The sequence below is a fragment of the Protopterus annectens genome, chromosome 10.part0, assembly GCF_019279795.1.
Source record: "Protopterus annectens isolate FY-2018-M chromosome 10.part0, PAN1.0, whole genome shotgun sequence".
Classification (NCBI taxonomy): Eukaryota; Metazoa; Chordata; order Ceratodontiformes; family Protopteridae; genus Protopterus; species Protopterus annectens.
The window spans coordinates 1,704,669,255-1,704,693,517 of NC_056744.1; the positions used below are offsets into that span (position 1 = coordinate 1,704,669,255).

Here is a 24,263-nt window from a genome sequence, read left to right on the forward strand (position 1 = left end):
TAGAAAAACTCTATAAGCTAGGCATCAACCCCTGTCAGTAGGTGGGTTGCAAACTGGCTCACAGATAGAACCCAGACTGTGAAAGTAGCTGACTCCAAGTCAGACTGCCAATTAGTCACGAGTGGAGTCCCACAGGGTTCAGTCCTGGGTCCTCTTCTGTTTGGTATCTACTTCTCTGAAGTCCAGGTCAACATAAAGGGACTCTGGCTGACAAAGTTCACAGGTGATTTCAAGTTGGTAGCTATTATTAACTCCCCAAGTGATGTTGACATCCTGCAGAATGGCCTCACTGACACCAATGACTGGTGTCAGAACCATGGTTTTAAGCTCATTGCCAAAAAATGTGTCATTATCCCCTTTGGGAAAAACCTGGTTCCCATGAATTACCACATTGATGGTAGTCCACTGAATGCAGAAGGCATTATAAAAGGTCTGGGAACACAGGTTGACAGCAAACTCTCTTTTGATCACCACATTGCCACTGTGGTCAGAAAGTCCTTCAGTGTGGCACATCTCATTACTAAGGGTTTTGCATCCAGGAAGAAAGAGGTCTTTGTCTCCCTCTGCTCTTCCCTCATTAGACTAATCATCGAATACAATGCCCTATTTGGCATATAGTTCACTAGACACCTGCAACAACTGCAGACGCTGCAAAAGTACCTCACAAAGAAGATTCTAGGCCTTAAACACTTGTCTTATATGGACAGACTCAAAAAACTCCAATTATTCTATGTCTCATATCGCCTACTTAGAGGCGATCTCTGCTTGACTTACAAAGCCATGTCTGACCCAGCTCTGTTAGAAATGCTACATCTAAAGAAATCCCAATCCCTCCAAATCACACGCTCCAGAGACCTCAACCTCATTACCACAATCAACAGAACGTACTGGAGGGACAGGTTCATAACCCAGAGACTGCCCATTCTATGGAATAGACTTCCCATACATGTCAAGCAGAGCACCTCACTGTCCCTCTTCAAGAGAAATCTTGATGAGTGGATGGGAAATAGAAAATTCACCCCGGGGATAACTCCAGTGGCTCTACTCAACAGAGGCACTAGGGTCGGGTGGCACGATGCCAGGGTAATCCGATGGCTAGGCTTGTAAAGGCCCCAGGACCATTAGCCTATTACACACCTAGGAACTACATTTTGCATTGCCCCTTTAAATGGAGGCGGTCACTTTCCAACAAATTCTGCTTCCTGTGCTCTGAAAATGAAACTAGAATTTCTTGTGTTATTCACATGGCTTGCTGAATGTGCGCTGTGAGTATCGCTTAAATTTGTCAGTTTGCCTTAAACTCTGTTGATTCCAGCTGAATAGGGTCTCCATTAACAGGATTTTATACAGTGTAACGAAACTTTCCTGTTCTGAGTATAGACAGGAACTTCCATTTGAAAAGGTCCAGAGTAAACTGAAAGCTGGTTAGTATGGTTCAAAGATCCTAGGAACTGAAGCTGGAGTGTTTAATACACGAAACAGACTGCAGGGAGAAAGAAGAGATGCAGAATCAATGTGTTACAAATGGGAGAACAGAGCAGTGCTGTGGGGAGCACAGACGGAGACTGGAGTTGTTCTGCCAGGAGGATGAGGCCTTTATCTGTGTCCTGTGTGTTCCCAGGCATTCATGTCACAGTTTTGTGTTCCTGCATGAGGCAGTCAGTGTGTATAAGGTAAGCAATGATTCATGATCAATGTTAAGTATTTCCTTCCCTCTGTGGGGGTGAACTGACAAAAGAATTATCTTCCAAAATTTTCAGCCTGGATTTTTTTTCCCCTTAGTTAATGAATAGTGTATTCATATAAGAAATTATGTATTTTCTCACACAAAGCAGCTTAGAAAGTGTGATATCAAGTGACATAATCGGAGGTTATGTAGGAAATGTTTGCCTTTTTTTATTTTTTTGCTAATTACACAAAGTTATGCAGAATGACTGATAACACAAGCAGGTTTAGAAACCATGAAAAGTTAATTGTCAAGGTAAAAGAGAATGTGTTAAGCATGACAGCTTAAATTCAGTGCATCTGTCTGTGAAGTAAAGTAAATTGAAATGAGTGAAAAGTGTTGTGTGAAAGTGTTAGCATTAACAAATGAAGGGGTCAGGGTTTCATTTTATCTGATTAACTAAAGGTATGCAACCATTATGAGAGGGAGCACCAGAAAAGGCTGTTTGAATAGTAGGCTGTGTATAAAGAGGCATGGGAAAACAGCACATAAAAAGTTATTATGTCTTGTACAGCTAGAGCTCACATAAACTGCTAATGAGCAGTTCTACAGACCTCATCTTTCTAAGGATGTGGACAGCTTGAAGGTAATTTTGTACACCATGAGAAAATGGTGCATGGTCTACACCAGATGTTCTACACAGAGAACATATGTATATATGTATATTTTGAATTTCTGCTTCCGGTGGTGCAGTATTCAGATGTTTGGGTTTAATTTTGGTAAGTCTGTGTGTGTGTAAGTTTGTTGGTTAGGGGTTTAGTCTGTGTAAGTTTGTGTTGTGACTGTTATGTGTGTGTTTGAGAGACTGTAAGATGTGTGTGTGTGTGTGAGTTTCGTTTGTGCAATCTCGGAGTTAGAATATATAAGTGGGGGCAGGGAGGCTTGTTGCCCTGCTTACATGTAGTTTAGATGAATCTGTCTGATTATGGGGGGAGTTTTGTGTATGTTTGTGTGTACTGCATATGAAGTGTAATTGTGGGATTTTGAATTTTGCGGTTGTATGTTTTCGAATTTGTTATAGGTTCATAGTTAAGTACTAGGCTGGTTCATAGGCAGGTACTAGGCTATCTGCCCGAAGGCATTTATAAGCCTAGCTAGAATGTGTTGGCTTTCACCACCCCCTTAGATTAGTTCCCTGTGCCTCTGTCCAGCAAGCCATTGAAGTGATCCCTGGGGTAAACTTTGTTTCTCATCCACTCGTCAAGGTTTCTCTTGAAGAGGGTTAGCGAGGAGCGCTGCCTAATGTGGACTGGAATCTTGTTCCAGTGCATGGGAAGTCTCTGGGACAGGAATCTATCCCTCCAGCACATCCTAGTTATTGTTGTGATGAGGTTTAGATCCTTGGAGCATGTGGCTCGAGGGCATATGGTTTTCTTTAGGTGGAGCATGTCCATCAATTCTGGGTTGGACATGGCCTTGTATGTCAGGCAGAGATCACCTTTGAGTGGGCGGTATGCAACCAAGTAAAGCTGGAGTTTCTTCAGTCGAGCTGCATAGGGCATCTGCTTGAGGCCAATGATCCTCTTGATGAGGTACTTCTGTGGTCTTTCCAGTTGTTGCAGGTGTCTTGTAAGGTACATCCCAAATGGGGCATTTTACTCTATGATGGATCTGATGAGTGATACGTAGAGGAGCCCCTTGACCTCTTTCAATCTGGATGCAAACCCTTTTGTGATTAGGTGGGCCACATAGAAGGATTTTCTAACCACTTTGGCAATGTGATTATCAAAGGAGAGGTTACTATCTACTTGGGTCTCCAGATCCCTTATTACGTCTTCCATATTTAGGGGGCTACCACCTATGTAGTAATTTGTGGGTACTTTGTTTTTTACAAAGGGGATGACTATGCACTTTTTGGCATTTAGCTTGAGGCCATGGATTTGACACCAGGTATCTGTCTCAGTGAGACCCTTTTGGAGGATGTCTGTGTCAGCCAGAGAGTCAATTATAGCCCCTAGTTTGCAGTTACCTGCGAACTTGGTCAGCCATAGTCCTCCTGTGCTTGCCTGTACCTCTGAGAAGTATATGCCGAACAGGAGGGGTCCTAGGACTGAGCCCTGGGGAATGCCACTTGTAACCAGTTTAGAGTCAGACCTAGCTCTCGCAACTCTTACCATGTGGGTTCTGTCCGTGAGCCAGTTGGCAACCCATCTCATGATGTAGGGGTTTATGTTCAGGCTGGTGAGCTTATCTATAATACCTGAGTGGGGAATGGTGTCAAAGGCCTTTGCGAGGTCTAGGTAGGCTGTGTGGACCACCTTTCCCTCATCTATAACCTTGGTAACTGTCTCAAAGAAGTCCACCAGGTTTAGGAGGCATGATCTGCCCTTAACAAAGCTGAACTGGGTAGGGTCCAGTGTTTGGAGGTTCCCAATGTCTCTGTTAATGAGATCCATGATGATGTGCTCCATAGCTTTGCAGACCAAGCTAGTCAGGCTTATAGGGCGATAGTTCCCGGGGTCCGTTGTGGCTCCACCTTTGTGGAGCAGAATAAACGTTGCTGTGCACCACTCTGTGGGCATGTAGCCTGTGGAGAGGCTGAGTTTAAACAGTGAGTTTAGGTGAGGGGTTAGTTCATCTTTGAGCTCATGTAGGACGAAGCCTGGGACACCGTCCAGTCCCATTGATGCTGTATTTTTGGCTTTGGAAAGGGCTGTTTTAACCTGAGTGTCTGTTATTTCAGGGGTACTACATTCTTCTGGTATAGTTATGGGCCCTTTTGGGGGTGAGACGGGGGTAATGTTTGCACTGAACCTGTCTGCCAGGATGTTGGCTATATCGGTCAGTTCAGTGTATTTTGTGCCATTCTGCACTAACTCCGAACAGATCTGAGAATTACCACTTAGATTCTTGACATAGCTAAAGAATAAAATGTGGTTATCTTTGGAGTCCATGGCAATTTTACTTTCAAAGCTAGCCTTGGATGATTTTAAGAGGGAACGTAGTTTCTTGTTGATACTGATCAAGGATGTCTTCCCTTCTTGGGATTTTACTGTTTTTTTTCTGTACTAGTTTCCTCATTCTATTGTATAGCTGGTTTATGGCAGGGGTCCACCAGACCGGTTTCCTTTTCTTGGAGGAGTGAGTATTGGTTTTGTTTGGGATAGCATGATCCATGCATTCTTGTAGGTGCCCATAGAGTGCATTAGTAAAGGATTTTGCAGCTTGGACAGCGTTATCCTTTAGCATGGGGGATTTGAAACTTCTCACCTCGGTCTTAAGTAACGTGAAGTTTGCTTTTGAAAAGTTTTTCATGGTGGTTTCTTTGACCAGGGGTGGTGGCGGAATGTGGATATCCAAAGTGATTAGTTTATGGTCCGATCTAACCAGCAAGGGGTTTACCTCCGGTGTGGATCACCGGTCGCCCATGTTGGTGATGACCAGGTCCAATATGTTGTCACCTCTGGTGGGGGTGTTGACCAGGTGATCCAGGGCATTTGAGTTTATAAATTCTAGGAAATGTTGGGCAAGGGAGTTTGTACTTGAGTATTTCTCCCAGTTAATGTTTGGGTAATTGAAATCACCCAATATCAGGGTGTTAGGTAGGACCTTTATGTTTCCCAGTGTTTCCAGGAATGTGGAGTGGGGTCCTGGGACATGGTGGGTGATCTGTAGCAAGCTATAATTTGAATAGCAGTTTTGCCTGTTATTAGTTGCACATGGATGATCTCTGAAGCAACATGCTGTGCCACTAACCTGGAGGTGTGGGTATCCTTGATGAATATGGATACTCCCCCCGCCTTTTGTATTTCGGTCCAGGTTTTGTGGCCGAAATGTATGGTATGAGTTGTAGCCTGGTAGTGCTGAGGTGCTGTCTGGAGCCTTAAACTAGGTTTCTGCACAGATATCGATATTCTCCATACTGAGGAGTGCCTCGAGTGCATGCATTATGAGGTTTAGACTTCTGACATTGAGTTGCATTACCCTCAGTTTTTTGTTACATGTGCTATTTATGGTGGTGGGTTTGTCTTTTGAACCTTGCCTAAAAAAGGCACTATGGGGGTGGCAAGAGCCTTGGCCAGTATTCAAAAGCCTAAGGGTGACAGGGTGCAAGCCGTCTCTAGCGAAGCAGTGTGGCTTGTCGAGCATGTCATCCCAGGCTGACAGACGCTGGATCCCCTTTGAATGACACCAGAAGCTTAGCCAATTGTTGAAATTGATATTTTTTTCTGTATACTGTGGTATCATTCTTGGTGAGGGCAGGATGCTACTCGGGGTCATACCAGCCTGGGCTACGTGATTAGAGAGCTCCTCCATGTCTCTTTTCATGTAGTCCAGGGAGGTACGGCTCAGGTCATTCACACCAACATGGACAATGGCAGAGTCCTATTTGTACTTGTTCTGGAGTGACCTGAGTGCTTGTGTTATGTGGCGGATCCTGGCACCCAACAGGCAGCTAACAGTAACCTTCTCCTTGTTCAGCCTAGTGAGTGGTACGTCAGTGTGCCTGACTATAGAGTCACCTATTACTAGTGTGTTGGGTATTGTATTTTGCCTTAAGGGCTGTGATTACGTGACACACTGGTTTTGTGAAGTATGTGTTTCATGGTTTGTGTTGGGGGGTGAAGGTTGCTTGGATGTCTGCTTTGGTTGTCTCTCTTGCTTTTGCTTGTGAGTGGGTTTTCAGTTTTGTGGTTTTGAAATACTGAACAAAGGAAGTAGAAAAAAAACATTTAAGCACCACAGAAGTGGTAGTAGTCCATGTGGTTGCCATATTAAAAACAAAATAAAACCTGTCACAGAACAAGAGGACACAATCTGAAGACACAAATAGCTCAGAGAAGTAAGAGGAAGGATTATTTCATAGAAAAGATGATGGATGATTAGTAAAGTCTAACTGAAAAAATCGCACTATTAAAACAGTAATTGAGTTTAGAAGTATGAGTCAGACATAAATGAGCTCTTGGATATGACCAGAAATGTAAAGTAAGCTGTTGGTTTATCTAATAGCTATGCCACTCTGGTGATCAAGTGGGTCAAACTATTATTATCTGCTGCTATAATCTGTGTTTCTATAGCTGAACCATGTGCAAAGCATAAAGACACTCTCCAAATAGTTTTGCCTGTAGGGCTCTCTCTTTTCTGAAGTTTCTAATTAATGTGGCAGTCCCTCCTTTGTTCCCTGAAAGATGCAGCCAGCATGTTTTAGTTAACCTTGTAGTATGGAGTTGTCCTGTATTCTGTCAAAGCGGCTGTTTTCCATCTTGGCTAGTAGAAGAAAAGGCATTGCTTGTCACATGAAGCAGATAGTTTTCACATTCTTTTCTAGTTTTTTTTTTAATGAGAAGATATAAACTGAAAACTTCCTATTTAAGCATACAGTGAGATTTTATGAGTAGAATCCATCTAGAGTATTTAGAGTTTAGTGTACGGTGTCATTGTAATATATAAAGAGGAAAGTTGGGATTCATAAACAAATAGTGTAATAAGTTAATTGAATTGTGTTGTGTGGTGATGTACAGGGTGGCCCAAATCAGAGTCTCAGGCTGCACCATTGTGTTGCCTGGTGAAATACTGCAGCCAGCATTGTATGCAAATGAACATATAATGATATGGAAATGAGTAGCATTATGGTAATAAGACCAATTAGAAATGAAAACGAGAGTGAAAAACATAGTGGAGTGATTCAGAAATGTCTAAAACTTGCTCAACATGGTGCATGTTTGCAAATTTGTCATCATCATCATCTTCTTTCGGCTGTTCCCGTTAGGGGTCACCACAGCGGATCATTTGTTTTCATTTCTTCCTGTCCTCTGCATCATGCTCTTTCACACCAACCGCCTGCATGTCCTCTCTCACCACATCCATAAACCTTATCTTAGGCCTTCCTCTTTTCCTCTTATCTGGCAGCTCCATCCTTAGCATCCTTTTCCCAATATACCCAGCATCCCTCCTCAGCACATGTCCAAACCAACGCAATCTCGCCTCTCTTGCTTTGTTTCCAAACTGTCCAACCTGAGCTGACCCTCTAATATACTGATTCCTAATCCTGTCCATCCTAGTCACACCCAGTGCAAATCTTAACATCTTTAACTCTGCCACATCCAGCTCTGACTCCTGCCTTTTTGTCAGTGCTACTGTCTCCAACCCATATAACATAGCTGGTCTCACTACCCTCTTGTAGACCTTCCCTTTCACTCTTACTGGTACCCGTCTGTCACAAATCACTCCTGACACTCTCTTCTCCACCCATTCCACCCTGCCTGTACTCTCTTCTTCACCTCTCTTCCACACTCACCATTACTCTGAACTGTTGATCCCAAGTACTTAAACTCATCCACCTTTACCAACTCTGCTCCCTGCATCCTCACCATTGCTCTACCCTCCCTCTCATTTACACACATATATTCTGTTTTAGCCCTTCTGACCTTCATTCCTCTCCTCTCTAAAGCATATCTCCACCTCTCCAGGGTCAACCTGGTCCCTACTCTCACTACATATCACAATGTCATCTGCAAACATCATAGTCCACGGGGCCTCCTGTCTAATCTCATCTGTCAACCTGTCCATCACCACTACAAATAAGAAAGGGCTCAGAGCTGAGCCTTGATGTAATCCCACCTCCACCTTAAACGTATCTGTCACTCCCACCGCAGTCCTCACCAAGTAGTAGAAAGAGAAGTGAGCAAATGCTTACGGAAAACCCAAGAAATGCTGCAAATATGTTTTCAAAGAATGGTGCTTTCCTCCTTGGCTACTGCTGTTAAAATTCTTGTTAAGATGCTTCTCTTTGTTTCTTCTTTAAAAGAACTTTTATTAAAATGATTTAAAACAAAAATCAAAATAAAAGCTACAACCTAACCATTTGAAAGTTAGCGTTGTAACACAAAAAAGAGAGATGAGTGCTTTCGGTTTATCAACCTTCTTCAGATCTGCTTAACATTTGCAGCTGCTTCTATTTATATTCATGCTGCTTACTTAGTCATCCCCCACAAAAAATGTGAGCCTCTATGCTAATTCTTGATGTACTTGTAATCCAATCCGGTTTTCTGGTTCTTATTTCTTGGAAGCCAATTACTTTCTTCCATGCAAATAAGTTTTAATAAATCTACCAATGTTTATTCATTCCTTTCTCTCACCTAATTTGCTATTCTTTTTCTTTTGCTCCAATGGCTTGTGTGTATCCTGTTGCAAGATGCGGGCTCCACCTTTTTATGTCATGTTCTTATTTGCCTTTTGTAAAAACTAATCACTCTCCCTGCATAACATATTTCACCTCTATATTAGAGGTGTCTGTCTGCCTATAACAGAGCTACAACCTCTTCTCTTTCACGGGTTGTCTTCATTAGGTAAACCACAAGTACAGTGGCTTTCTCCTTTGTTTTAAAACATAGGATCAAACACTTTCTTGTAAATGTTCTTGCTTCCATGTCATCAGGTCTCTTTCAAACTGATGGCGCTTACTTAACTACATAGATTTAACTACATAGATGCATTTGCTAACTCATAAGTGTAATAGAAAGTCATAAATCAAAAACTTATTTTATTTTGTCTTGCTTCTTAATATCAAGTCTCTTTCTGACTAAGAGCACTTGCTTATATTCGAAGATGTACTGCTGATTCCTGTAATTCTGAGTTTTACTTTGTACAGAGCTCTTTACTCAGTCTTATTAAGAAGCTATCCTAATTGTTTTTTAATGTTATGTAATCCATTGGTTAGCAAATTACACTTCTCCTTTTTCTCTCATACTAATTCCAAACTCTCTGCTAATTCAATGCCTTTTCTTCATTTGCTGACAAATTTCCGCTAACAAATTTCTTTGATCTCTGTAACGCATCATTTCTCCTTTCTAATTGATGTAAGTAATGGATAAACAACACTCTATTCCTTTAGCGCTCTAAGTTTCAATATTTTCCAGACTTCTACATGCACAATGAACTTGATTTCAATTTATTTATAGTTTGGAGTTTACTCTCCTTCCATTATAATGTTCAAACCAGGGCTAGAACCCTGAACCCTTTGTTTAAGGGTCTAATGCTCTACCGACTGAGCTACATTAGTAGATGCATAGTTCAACTCCCTCTTAGTTTTCTTTTCTTTCTAAACAAGCTTGAGGAGGACTGTAACATATAGGCCAAAAAAAGTGATAAACTACACTCTTTTTATTCCTTTGATGCTCTTGGTTTCAATGTTTTCCAAACTTCTTCTTGCACAGTAAACTTAAATTCAACTGTTTTCATTTATGATTAGGGATTTCTTCTCCTTTCACCATGGTGCCCAGACTAGGACTTGAGCCCTGGACCCTCTAGATTAGGGTCTGATGCTCAACCGATTGAGCTACATTGGCAGATGTATAATTCATTTCCCTCGTAGTTTCCCCTCTTTTAAAACAGGTTTAAGCGGGACTATAGCATTTAGTCCGGGGAATTGGTTGGATCGTAAATTAATTATCCATTGCAACTCAATTTTTTCTGTTCTATTTACTATATCACCGCCTCTTTCCATTGGCTTAATCTGTGCCATAACCATAAATCTAAAGTTATGCTCTGGATTTTCTTTAATATGTACATAAAGAGCATTAGTCTGTATTTTATTATGAATGTCCCGTATATGTCTTAATACTTGATCACATATGTCTTAATACTTGTTCTTTGAATTTTCTGTTAGTCTTACCTATATAGAATGCTTTCCATACCATGCAACTTGCTACATAGATCACATTCTCACTTACAAGTTGCTCTTTCTTGAAAGATGTAAACCTTATTTGTCATTGGATGCTGAAACCTATCTGTGCTCATAATGTACGGACATGCTTTGCATTTTCCACATTTGAATGTTCCTGTTGGCATAGATACATTCTTTGCTTCTTGTCTATCTGTCACATAGGAGCCTCTTTAAGTACTTCTTATTTTTATAAGTATAACTAGGGTGTTCTCCTACTATGTCTTTTATCTTCTGGTCCATTGTTAGTATAGGCCAGTATTTCTTAATAGTTTCTCTTATGATAACATTATCTGTACTGTACGTCAAAGGACATCCTACTATTCCCTTTCTTCTGTTCGGTTCCCTTTCTTTGTTCTCTTTATCAATTTTAGCTGAAAAGTATGGTCTCCCGGTCTTCCTTCGTATATCTCTAAGCTTGTCTTCATCCATTTTTTCTTCCTTATACCCTCTGGCTGTAAAGTTGTTCATTAATCCTTGTATTTCTTCTTGAAATATATTATCATTGGTACACAATCTGGAGACCCTTTGCACCTGGTTGTTCTTAATATTTTTACAAATGTGGCCTGGATGCATGCTAGATCTATGTAAAAGATGTTTTTTCCAAGTAGTTTTTCTATACAAGGCTGTTTCCAATCCTTTGGTCTCATCCATAATAATATTAACATCCAAAAATTCTATTTTCTTCCATGACATTTTGATTTAAAACTTTAAGAAATCCGTTGTTGTTGTTATAAATTGAATGAATTGCTGCAACAAACTTTCATGCCCTCTCCATATAAGAAAAATGTCATCAAGAAAGCGTCCATAGAATTGTATATGTTGTTGCCAGATATTATTTTCATCTTTGCTCCACTGGCATTCCCATTGGGCTAATACTATATTTGCATAATTATTGGCACATGGAGTGCCCATGGCTACTCCCCATTTCTGCCAATAGACTTCATGCTCATATAGAAATACATTGTTTTGTAGTATAATTTCTAGTAGCCCACATATCCTTTCCACATCCTTATTCGGTTGGTTAGCTAATATAAAGTTTCTGACTGCTTCTATACCATATCCATTGGATATGCTAGTAAATAAGCTATTCAGATCCATTGTTGCCAATACCATATGTCTATAGTTGTCACACTTGTGAGCTTCAGCATACAATTTCTCTAATAATTGCGCTGTATCTTTTAACACTGTAGGTGCTTTCTCTAACAGATTTTTAAGCTCATCTTCTATGTAAATGGAAAGAGGCTCCGTGATCCACCCTCTTCCTGAAACTATAGGTCTTGATGGTGGATCATTTAGATTCTTGTGTACCTTTGGTATGCCTTTTATTTCTGGTATAAGTGGATGTAAGACTTCAAAAAACACATACAAGTCTTCATCTATTATTCTACACATTAATTTTTCATACAGATCTTTAACTTCCTTTATCAATCTTTCTATTTGTTTAATACCTATCTTAATATATGTAGTTGTATCTCTAAGAAGCTCCTTCATCTTGTCATATTGTTCCTTTTTCATGATGACCAATGCACCTCCTTTGTCAGCTGGTTTTATCACTATTTCTTTGTTGCAATTCTTTCAATGCCTTGTGCTCTCTATAATTCAAATTGTGGAACTGTTTTCCTTTTCCTTCATCTTTGTGTTGCGCTATTTCATTCTCACAAAGTTTGATGAATGTTTCCATCTGAGGATGATTTATAGGCAGAAATGTGCTTGGCCTCTTATAAGTTTGTTTTAAATCATCTGAACCCATATTTTGTGTATTTTTGGCGCCATATATGTATTTTAACGTTACATTTCTTCCAGATGTTTTTAAATCTATTACCACCTCACTAAGTTGGGACCTAATAGAGGGTATAAAAGTCAAGCCTCTTTGCAGAACTTGGTTTTGTTCCTCACTCAATACATAGTCTGAAATATTTATTACCAATGACTCTGTATCCTCTTTTCTACTTCTTGTTTGCCTCTCCTCTAGGTTGCCTTTCTCTTTTTCCTTTCCCTGCTTAGGGATCTTGGAGCTCTGTCGTTCTGTTGATGTATAAGAAAAGGGAGTTGTTGAAAAATTGGTGCATATTTTTCTCCCTTTTTAGGTACCGCTCCTAGCTTACTACTTTCTTTATTATTATTTTCTTTATTAACTATCTCTAATGTTCTTGATCCCTCCTTCTCTGTTGTAAATACAACTTCTAATTCTTCCATGTCCTCAGTGACTATACTGCCATTCGTTACTACTCCTTCCTCTTTATTATCACTACTCTGTCTTGGTGGGGCATGGATTTCTGCTTGCACATGTTGTCTTCTAGATGTTACTTCAGATAGGGACATTTTTCTTCTGTTTTCTTTTGTATCACTAGTTTTAGGTTGATCTTGATTCCTTGCTGTTCTTGGCCATTCAAAAAGGTGGCCTGCCTTGAAGTCATCAAAATCTCTTCTTAGTTTGTTAATTTTTATCATTTTTAACTTACTGTCATAAATGTCCAATTTGTCTTGGAGGTTCTCCAACCTCATAAGATTTTCTTCAGAGAGATCTAGTTGTTCCATCTCACTCTGCTTTATTTGTATAAGTTCTGAGATTTCATTTTCCTGCGGCTTAAAGAACTATGAGTAATCTAATATAATTAAAACTGGTTTCTATGTTGATCCGTTGCCATTGTGCTAAGACCTCCGGATAAGTATTTCCATAACTTGGCATACATCTGACCCTTAGTCCTCTAGGTATCAAGTTGTGGTGTAGGCACGCTTCCATGTGGAAACACTGCCATTGCAATCTCTTCAACTTATATGCTGCATTTTCCATTTCTTTGTATAAGTTCCCGTATGTACTATTTGTTCTAATATTCGCTGTCCTCGTTCCTTCTGTGATATTAATATCGATCAATGGATTGCAGTTGTTTATATGTAAAGTAGCTGCTTTCTTTTTCATATCCATCTGATTTGCTTTCTGTTCACTTTCCATATTCAAATTTTTCATGCGCCAAGTGCATTGCTCTCAACAAAAGGTTAAAATAATAGAAAGAGAAGTGAGCAAACGCTTATGGAAAACCCAAGAAATGCTGCAAATATGTTTTCAAAGAATGGTGCTTTCCTCCTTGGCTACTGCTGTTAAAATTCTTGTTAAGACCCTTCTCCTTGTTTCTTCTTTAAAAGAACTTTTATTAAATGGTTAGGTTGTAGCTTTTATTTTGATTTTTCTTTTTAAATCATTTTAATAAAAGTTCTTTTAAGGAAGAAACAAGGAGAAGCGTCTTAATAAGAATTTTAACAGCAGTAGCCAAGGAGGAAAGCACCATTCTTTGAAAACATATTTGCAGTCCTCACCAACGTCACACTACCCTTGTACATATACTGAACCACTTACATACTTCTCTGCCACTCCTGACTTCCTCATACAATACCACAACTCCTCTCTAGGCACCCTGTCATATGCTTTCTCTAAGCCCACAAAGTCACAATGCAACTCCTTCTGAATTTCTCTGTATTTCTCCAACAACACTCTCAGAGAAAATATTGCATCTGTAGTGCTCTTTCCTGGCATGAAACCATACTGGTGATCACTAATAATCACCTCCCTTCTTAACCTAGCTTCCACTACTCTTTCCCATAACTTCAAGCTGTGACTGATCAATTTTATCCCTCTGTAGTTACTGCAGCTATGCACATCACCCTTATTCTTAAAGATAGGTACCAAAACACTTTTTCTCCACTCCTCAGGCATCCTCTGACTTTCCAAAATTTCATTAAACAATCTGGTTAAAAATGCCACTGCCATTTCTCCTAAGCACCTCCATGTTTCCACTGGTATGTCATCTGAGCCAACAGCCTTTCCATTCTTCATCCTCTTCGTAGCTGTCCTTACTTTCTCCTTGCTAACCTGCTTCACTTCCTGATTCACTATCCCCACATCATCCAACCTTCTCTCTCTCATTCTCTTCATTCATCAGCCCTTCAAAGTACTCTTTCCATCTACTCAACACACACTCCTCACTTGTGAGTACATTTCCCTCACTGTTACCTGCTGCATATCTTTCCCAGCTCTGTCCCTCTGTCTAGCCAATTGGTACAGGTCCTTTTCTCCCTCTTTAGTGTCCAATCTCTCATACAACTCTCTATATGCCTTATCCTTAGCCTTCGCCACCTCTTTCTTTGCCATGCGCCTCATCTCCTTATACTCATGTCTACTTTCTTCATCTCTTTGACAATCCTACTTCTTTGCCAGCCTCTTCCAATGTATACTCTCCTGTACTTCCTCATTCCACCACCATGTCTCCTTGTCCTCCTTCCTCTGTCCAGATGTCACACCAAGCACCTTCCTAGCAGTCTCCCTTACTAGCTCTGCTGTAGTTACCCAGCTATTCGGTAACTCTTCATTGCCTCCCAGTGCCTGTCTTAACTCTTAACTCCACCTCACAATCACCCTTTTATAACTTCCACCATTTAATTTGTATGCCATAATTTCTTGGTGAACAGAGACTAAAGCATTGCAAAGATGCTAGGAGTAACACACGCATTAATGAGAAAGTATATTTTGGGAGTCATTTTTATAGCCAGTGTAATTGATGGTATGCCTCATTGCTCTTCATGTCACAAACTGATCTGATCATTCCTAACATACCATCATCACCACTTTAAGGATAAAGCTGCATTGTGGACAGAAACACCATGTGAGAGCTTGTAGACATGTGCCATCATCACATGGAATCCCACAGGTTGTGTTCAATACTAGTTCCAGACAGCAATAAGGTATGGATAACTTTGACTTTCATTGTTACTGGGCCTTCCAGTGGACCTCATGGGATACAGTGGGCATATCACAGGCATCTCCCTGACCATTCTTAGTTCATTGATGTTTTTATACCACAGCATGAAGAGAGGCATATGTGGTTCCCACAGAATGCCGAAGAGAGAAGTACCACTAAGCAGACATTCTTTGAAGTAATAGCCCATTTCCTTGAAGGTCAGGAGACACTGATTGCACCCACATCACCATCCGTTAAAGCTCCACATGGTCCATGTGGCAAAGGTGTGCAGCCTGAAAGGGTTCCACTGCATTAATTGCAGGTGTTATGCAATGTTAAGTGTGTGTTGTATAGAATGTGCATGAGTGCCATCCATACAGTTACAATTCCCACATCTGACACGTCAGACATGTACTAGCTATCTGTGGGGGGTTATTTCCCTCATAGCCATCGTACTGATGATGCCGAATGCACCTACAGCCATGGTTTATGACACCAGTAATCAATCTACAGAGCATGGCTGAGACTACATAGAACTCTGCAGTGTCACATACACTAACATCATTAAGTGTATGTTCAAATTATTGAAGGCCCACTTCCAAGATTCTTTTAGTAGTACACTGCTGTATGCTTTGAGAACTGCAACGAGATATTTGCTGACTGCACATTGTTGCAAAACATGGTGTTATGCAGACAGTTGAAGCAGGGAATTACCACTGGAGGTCCAGCTTGACCATAGTCAATGGTAGAGGAAGTGCTGGTTGATGAGCTGTTGGAGAAAGTGACAATAGGGGAAGACTATGAAAGGCAGAGGCAGGTGCAATACGTTGTAGCATTGGCAAACATTTGGTGCCTGGTCTACAACTGTGGGCCAGAATAGATTCAACAAGGACTAAAACTAATGTGTGCAGTACTACACCTAGATTATGCTGTACAGTGCAGCAGACATTACCTACCCAAGAAACGCACAGTTGTTATGCACAGGTGGGGAGAGACAGATTGAGACACCAGCAGTGGGCACATTGGTGTAATGGGGACTTAGGATGTGGAAGGGAGTGCGTGACATGGCTAGGTGATTACAGTAATCCAGGTATACTTTGCAGGAATCTGGTGATGCTTCCTAATGCGGCAAGGTATCCAGATGTAGTAGGTACTTGCTCAGTATAGGTTTCTGGTCATAAAGTATTTGCAGATGCTGTTTAACTGTGCATATATCAGCTGTGACTGTTGTTATGGGATGTCCGTATTCATGCACATCCCCAGTAGGAGTGGCATATGCATCAACACCTATCAGTAAAGATGAAGATGAACTGCATAACTGTGATTGCTTGGTCATGCCATGTAGGCTATGTCAGTGCAGGAGGCTGTGGTTGACCACTGGCATGTAATGTGATGGAGAAGCATTACATGACCCTGACCTACCTGTTCTGTAGGACATATCCACAGTGGAGACAGATGAGCGGTATCATTCTAGTGTGACTCCATGGTGGCATTGGAGATGTCCATGTGCCTTTCCAGCATGTTAATTGATTGATCAAGGTATCGCATGCACTCAATTATGTTGTTTCACAGGCTGAATAATACATCTGTCATCTTTGCCATGACAGTAGTGGCACCAACTTGTGCCTCAATGACTGCCCTACCCATTTCCTGTGGCAGGTCTTGTCCAGATACGGATTTGCTGTGTCCAGGACTGTTTGTGAGCTCCTCAGCCCCCCCCCCCACACACACACTTAACTAGGGTTAAACTATTCCTGGTGCCATAAAGTCTGTTCTTCAAATTTTCCCTTGCAACTAGCCAGCTTTTTAGTTTTAGCACTCAAATCTGTTTCTTTGAGCTCAGCATTTGTTCAGAACTCATTGTAAGCACTAAATAAGCTACACATTGCTACAACACTCAACTTTCCTCACTTGTCTAGAGGAAAACAGTTTTTAGTACTTAATAAATAAGCACCAATCCAGGCATGTCTAAAGGTCAGCTTCCGGTGCTTTCTCCTGTCTACCTGATGAATCTGGGCATCTTGGGACAATGCAGCAATTGCCTTATGTATGCAGACAACCCTTTCCTCCTACCACCCAACACTATGATCTGTGAGAGATGCACTTATATAGCCATACTGGAAGCAAAGCTTTCTTCACCGAAGACTGGACTAGACAGTCAAGAGGAGAAGGTAAACACTTGCACTGCACCACATTCCTCACATAGTCCCTCAACTTACACCACCAAAACACACACACACAAGCACAAAATGCACACCTACATTCACAGAGGCTCTCTGTAAAAATCTGCCCAAACAACTGAGACCTCCAAAGCAGAAATACAAGCAACCTCCACCCGCCAACACAACCCAAATGACACATAGTCCACATACTCAGTGTGCCACTTAACTACAGCCCATAAGGCATAATGTACCCAAACACTCTAGTCATAGGTGACTCTATAGTCAGGCACACTAATGTTCCACTCACCAGGCTAAACAAGGAGAAAGTTACTGTCAGCTGCCTGTTGGGTGCCAGGATCCACCACATAATGCATGCACTCATGAAAAGAGACATGGAGGAGCTTTCCAATCTTGTAGTCCAGGCAGATATGACCCTAGCCCTGAGTAGCATCCTGCCATCACCCAGAATGATACCACAGTACAAGGACAAAATGATTGACTTTAACAATTGGCTAAGCTTCTGGTGTCATTCTAAGGGAATCCAGTATCTGTCTGCCTGGGATGACATGATAGACAGACCACGCTGCTTTGCCAGAGATGGCCTGCACCTGTCGCTCTTGGGATTCTGGATACTGGCAAATGCTCTTGCCACCCCTATATTGCCTTTTTTCGGCAAGGTTCAAATGACAAATTCACCAGCATAACAGGTACAAGCAAGCAAAATCTGAGGGTAATGCTACTCAATGCTAGAAGTGTAAACCTCAAAATGCACTCACTCGAGGCACTCCTTAAAATGGAGAACATCGACATCTGTGCAGTGACAGAGACCTGGTTCAAAGCTCCAGAGAGCACCCCTGCATTACCAGGTTATAATTCATACCACACCTTTCGGCCACCAAACCCAGACCGAAACACTAAAGGTGGAGGTGTGTCCATATTCATTAAGGATATCCACACCTCCAAGCTAGTTGCTCGGCATAATGCATCTGAGATTATCCAAGTTCAGCTAACTCTCTGGGCAAAACCGCAATCCAGATTGTAGCTTGCTGCAGACCCCCCCCCCCACCATGCCCCAGGATTCCCACTCCTCTTTTCTTGATACACTGGAAAATATTAAGGTACAACCTGACACCCTAATAATGGGCGATTTCAACTACCCCACCATTAACTGGGAAACCCCCACCAGGGGCAGCAATATCCTAGACCTGGTCATCACCAACATGGGCGACTGGTGTTCCACACCAGAGGTCAGTTCCTCGTTGGTCAGATCCGACCACAAGCTAATCACCCTAGACATCCACATCCCGCTCCCACCCCCCATTAGGAAAACAACCGTAAAAAATTTCTCCAAAGCCAACTTCGCGCTTCTTAAGACAGAAGTGGCAAACTTCACGACACCCATGCAGATGGACAATAGAAGTACGACTGCTGAATCTTACACAAATGCACTTTATAAGCACTTGCACAAGTGTTTGTATCGTGCTATCCCTAACAAAACCAAGATGCTATCCTCCAAAAAAAGAAGCCAATCTGGTGGTCTTCTGCCATAAACAAACTCTACAATAGAAGAAACTGTTGCAAAAAAGAGTAAAATCCCATAATTGGAGGAACTCCCTGGTCAGCCTCAGTAAGAAGCGGAGAGCCCTCATAAAAAACTCCAAAGCTAGTTATGAAAACAAAATCGCCACTGATTCTAAAGACAACCACAAAGCATTCTATAGTTTGTCAAGAATCTCAATGGCAACACTCAGATCTGCTCTGAGTTGCAGCATAATGACACTAAATATACAGAAGCAACTGATATTGCCAACATCCTGGTAGATAGGTTCAGTGCTAACTTTACCCCCCTCTCACCCTCTAAAGGGCCCATCTTTATACCGGAAGAATGCAAAGTTCCTGTAATCACGGCTGCACAGGTAAAAACCTCACTCTCCAAAGCCAAGAACACAGCATCCATGGGACCTGACAACATCCCAGGCTGCCTTCTACATGAACTACAGAATGAACTGGCACCCCACCTAAGTACCATGTTCAATCATAGCCTCAACTCAGGCTTTTTGCCCATTGAGTAGTGCACTGCGACGATTATCCCACTCCACAAAGGGGGGGACCACAACAGACCCTGGGGAATACCCCCACATTAGCCTGATGAGCCTGGTCTGCAAGGACATGGACCATATCATCATGGAACTCATAAATAAAGACATTGGAGATCTCCAAATTCTGGACCCCACACAGTTCGGGTTTGTAAAAGACAGATCATGTCTCCTAAACATTGATAGACTTCTTTGAAGCAGTCACCAAAGCCATAGATGAGGGTAAGGTGGTTCACACAGCCTATCTAGATCTCGCCAAGGCGTTCAACACCATCCCCCACTATGGAATTATAGATAAACTCACTAAACTAGGTATAAATCCCTATGTCACAAGATGGGTTACCAACTGCCAACTGGTTTACTGACAGAACCCACACTGTGAAAGTAGCAGACTCCAAATCAGACTTCAGACCAGTGATAAGCGGAGTATCGCAGGGTTCAGTCCTGGGTCCTCTCCTGATTGGTATCTACTTCTCTGAAGTACAGGCTAACACAGAAGGTCTTTGGCTAACTAAATTCGCAGATGACTGCAAACTAGGAGCCATAATCGAAACTCCTAACTATGTGGACATCCTACAAAAGGGCCTCACTGAGACAGATGCCTGGTGTCAAAGCCATGGTCTCAAGCTCAATGCCAAAAAGTGCATTGTCATTCCCTTTGGTAAAAACTCTGTACCCATGAACTACCACATAGGGGGTAGTCTACTTAACACCGAAGGTTTGATAAGAGACCTTGATACACAGGTGGACAGTAGTTTCACCTTTGATAATTACATAGCCACAGTGGAAATCCTTCTATGTGGCACACCTCATCACAAAAGGTTTCTAATCCAGAAAAAAAAAAGTCATTGTTCCCCTGTACTCATCACTCCTTAGACCCATTATAGAGTACAATGCCCCTTTTGGTTTGTACCTCACAAGACCTCTGCATCAACTGGAAAGGCTGCAAAAATACCTCACAAAGAGGATTACTGGCCTCAAACAGATGCCGTATGCAGACTGACTCAAAAAAATCCAGCTTTACTCCGTTGCATATCGCTTACTCAGAGGCGATCTCTGCCTAACATACAAAGCTATGTCAAACCCAGAGCTGTTGGACATACTCCACTTAAAGAAATCCCAATCCCTCCAAGCTACACGCTCTAGGGACCTAAACCTTGTCACCACAGTAAACAGAACATGCTGGAGGGATAGATTCCTGTCCCAGAGACTTCCCATACTCTGGAACAGACTACCTATCTATGTCAAACAGAGCTCCTCATTAGCACACACCAAGAAAAATCTTGATGATTGGATGGGTAATAGGAAGTTCACCCCAGGGATCACTTCTGTGGTTCTGCTTGACAGGGGCACAGGAAAATAATTTTCTTGGGTTGCGAAAGCCAAGGTACCTTTTTGGCTAGGCTTTTATAGGCCCTAGGGCCAATAACCTACTATCTACCTATGAACCTCCACGTGCCTGGTTTGAGCAAGGAGTGGGAGATATGGCATTAACATCCACCAGAACTGCTGCTTCTGACTTCAGTTTGTATGACCTGTGGTGGTGCCTCTGCACACTGCTGGTGTGTAAGCAGTAAAAGAGCGTGCTGCCTCTGTAGGGGTGTTGGGCATGGTCTGTCACTTAATGTGTCTGGTAGGTTGCTCTCCATAGTAATCACCACTACTGACAGTGACACTGTGTCCCTAGGCCATGATGGGGTTAGGCCATGATCATCATCAGGACGTGAAGCTGCACTGACATGAGACATGCCATTTTTCACAGAGAATGTCTCCATGATAGTAGCACCTATGAAAGCAGACACCCATCTATGACCTAGATAATATGTGACAATCCCACTTCCAAGGGGTGCAACAGCAGTACAGATAACAAGATAAGTACCTGATGTAAGAAAACGTACCTTGTGTTTTCTGCCATTATGTCTGTACAGGAGATATGGCAGTGGTCAACATCAATGACTTCTTGTAGTGGCATGCCACAACAGTGTCTTACTGATACATGGAAATACAAATTTGATGCATCTCTAACAGCGACACATCATGGTGCAATCAGTTCAGCACCCACATTCAGGCATTCACCATCAGGGTCCTTTCACTAAAAGGGGATCTCCTTCATGTTGGAAAGAGTATTCTGCAACGGCAGATCCCTGCCTTTTGCCACCCTTTCCCATTCATTGGTGTGGGCCTCTATTTGAGCATGCAGAATCACCTCAGTGACCCTGCGAGGTACTTATGATGATCTTTTGTAGCTACAAGCTGCATTAACATCTACAACCAGTTCATAGCACATATGTTCTCAGAAGGCCTGGTCAGTCTTGTTTGTGCTCAAAATCTACTGTCTATGCTAATGGATAGCCCTTAGTAGCACATTGGTTTGTGTCCAGAAAAACTTCTTGAGGTGCTTCTACTATTTTGACACCAGTTGTGTACCTGTGCATGTGAACGTACTCCTGTGGTCAGTAAGCAGGCACAGGTATGTCCAGCGTCATCTGTGTTATACTCATACCCTTGCTGCAGCAATGTCCACCAAAGTTGTGATGCTTGTCATGTGGCAGCTTCTCAGGCCATATTGCTGTAGTGGTCCAGAAGGGCAACATGTGGACAGACTGTGCTGCCACCTGCATCCTGTTACCTGCCTACACTGACGTCTGCCCATCAAAGCACACCCGATGTATGCCTATCATACACACTCACAGCCTATATCACTGTCCGTTGTGCCTCTCACCCCACCCATCCACTGTGTACCACACCTGAACCACAGATGCAGAGTATGTGCATTCCAACACAAAATGAGTAGCCCACAGTGTACACAGTGCACCTCACACTGCTTCTCAGCCATACATCTGGTGAGCTACTGATGTGTAGATCTCTGCCCTCTCTGCCGACATTCACCATTTCAACCATCCCTGTTCTCTTCACTTCCCAGTTAAGTTGGTGGAGTAAAACCCTACAAAAATAAAAACTGTTCTACACATACGATCAGCCTCTACCCTGCCACTGGCCTGTGTATACTTAACACAGCTGAGGTACATCACTTCTTTACTCAGTAGATTTTTGTAGTTCTGTTCTGTAGAGATCCATCTCTACCCTCCATGTAATTCTCATCCCCTGTCAACAAGTTGTTGTAGATCAGTACCACCCACAAAAATCCTGTCACCCTGCCAACCTGCCACTGATCTGTCTAACATTAGCACAGCAGACAAAGTACATTTTGTTCTCTTTTAGGCTGTTTAATCAACTCCTTTAAAATCATCTCACTATACTGGAAAAAATATCAAGATGTTCAGCACTGCTTTACTGTCCTTCCTACCTCCTGGTGTTCTTAACAGTGTCACAGTGTTGCTGACAGTGGATGTTCTACCACTGTCCCAGGTGGCATTATATGCTTTGGATCTTTGTGGCTGGCCATGTTCAGTGCCACATTACCATCTGTCCACCGTGCCTTAATGCACACTGCTGTTGGCAGCCCAACATAATGTATGTTTACACTACATGACCTTATCAGGTACACCTGTCATATCTTTAACATACAGCTGCCATTCTGCAGTGGATGGAAGCGGTGACAAGGTGCAGTATGAACAGTGTTCTTGGGGCAGGTGATATAATATTATAGACTTTTTCTTTAGCAAAAGTTATTGATCCTTTATCCGTTTCTCTGCCCTAGAACCACCAGTTGATAGTAATGCATAACTGAAAGACTCCAAGAATACATTTTTTATGTAGGACAGTTTGTTGTGCCACAATATGCATCTTGGGAGATGTGTTGAATTAGGGTTCCAAAAGGACTGAATAATTTTTAAATTATTTTTAAATTTAGACAGTGATAGCAAGTTGTTTAGAGAACCTTGTTAGTTATTCAATCAGTGGTGCAATAGGTAGCACACTCTCCCTAGGTACAGAAGGCTGTGGATTCTATTTCCATACCATGTGGATCTAGTGCTCATGTCATCCTTTGGATGAGATGTTAAAAAGAGGTCACTTCTGGTTGAGTTGGTGGTAGATCAGGTGGATGTAAAAGAACTCTTGGCAGCTATTGCAAAGAGCAGTGCTCCTGTTATTTTTATTTATATGTGTGTGTGTGTGTGTGTGTGTGTGTGTGTGTGTGTGTGTGTGTGTATGTATATATATATATAAAAAATATGTGCAACATATTTACAAATGTACAACTATATAGACATACAACATATTTACACATATTCATAACTTACTTTACAGCTATACAAAGTTTTCATGCCTGTTAGACCCCACTCATTATTCCATAACCGCCATCTTATGTTAATATTGCTGCTAAAATTCATTTACCGTTAAACATAATTTCATTAACCCTTTCATGCTCTGTATAACCCAGATGATATCAAGTAACTTTTTATCTGTTCTTTACTTCTGTTCGTATAACGTCCATGTTTAATCATATCTATGTTTATTTTATTTACTTTTTTGTATGTTTGAAAAAAATCTTATTTACATAGTTTTCCCCATAACTTTTTTACTCTTTTACATTTCAAAAAATGCATTTTTCTTCATTTCTTCTTCTTGACAATGTAAACATATTCACTTTTTTATATGACCTATTTCCTTTTACTGCCAATACATCTTTTACCAGTCTCCACAAAAACCTTGACATTCTAGGTGTTTGTGTGTGTGTATATATTTATGTAGGCACATACATTCTTCATCTTGATTACAACGATTTTATTGTACGTAAAACCAAGCGGTTCAGTTCCATTCATTTTATTTTGATTTTGAGCACTTTCATTCATTACAAAGGTTATGCTTCTTCAGAATATGATTAAAAGTGGAAAGTGTAGTAATAAAAGTGGTGCTTGGCTACTTGGTTGGGGTGGTGTGATGTCAATTCCTATCTGATCCATTTCATTGTGCACT

The 24,263-nt window shown here is 41.6% G+C and overlaps 1 protein-coding gene across 1 annotated transcript in view; it reads left to right on the forward strand.

Moving 5' to 3' along the window:
* The first annotated feature begins 1,247 nt into the window (after positions 1-1,247).
* The window catches only part of LOC122813936 (zinc finger protein 614-like), a 980,134-nt gene continuing 957,118 nt past the window's right edge, over positions 1,248-24,263 (forward strand). The window contains exon 1 of the mRNA XM_044086481.1: positions 1,248-1,673. Within this exon, the coding sequence (XP_043942416.1) occupies positions 1,503-1,673 (171 nt within the window). The 5' untranslated portion in view covers positions 1,248-1,502. The remainder of the gene's footprint in view (positions 1,674-24,263) is intronic.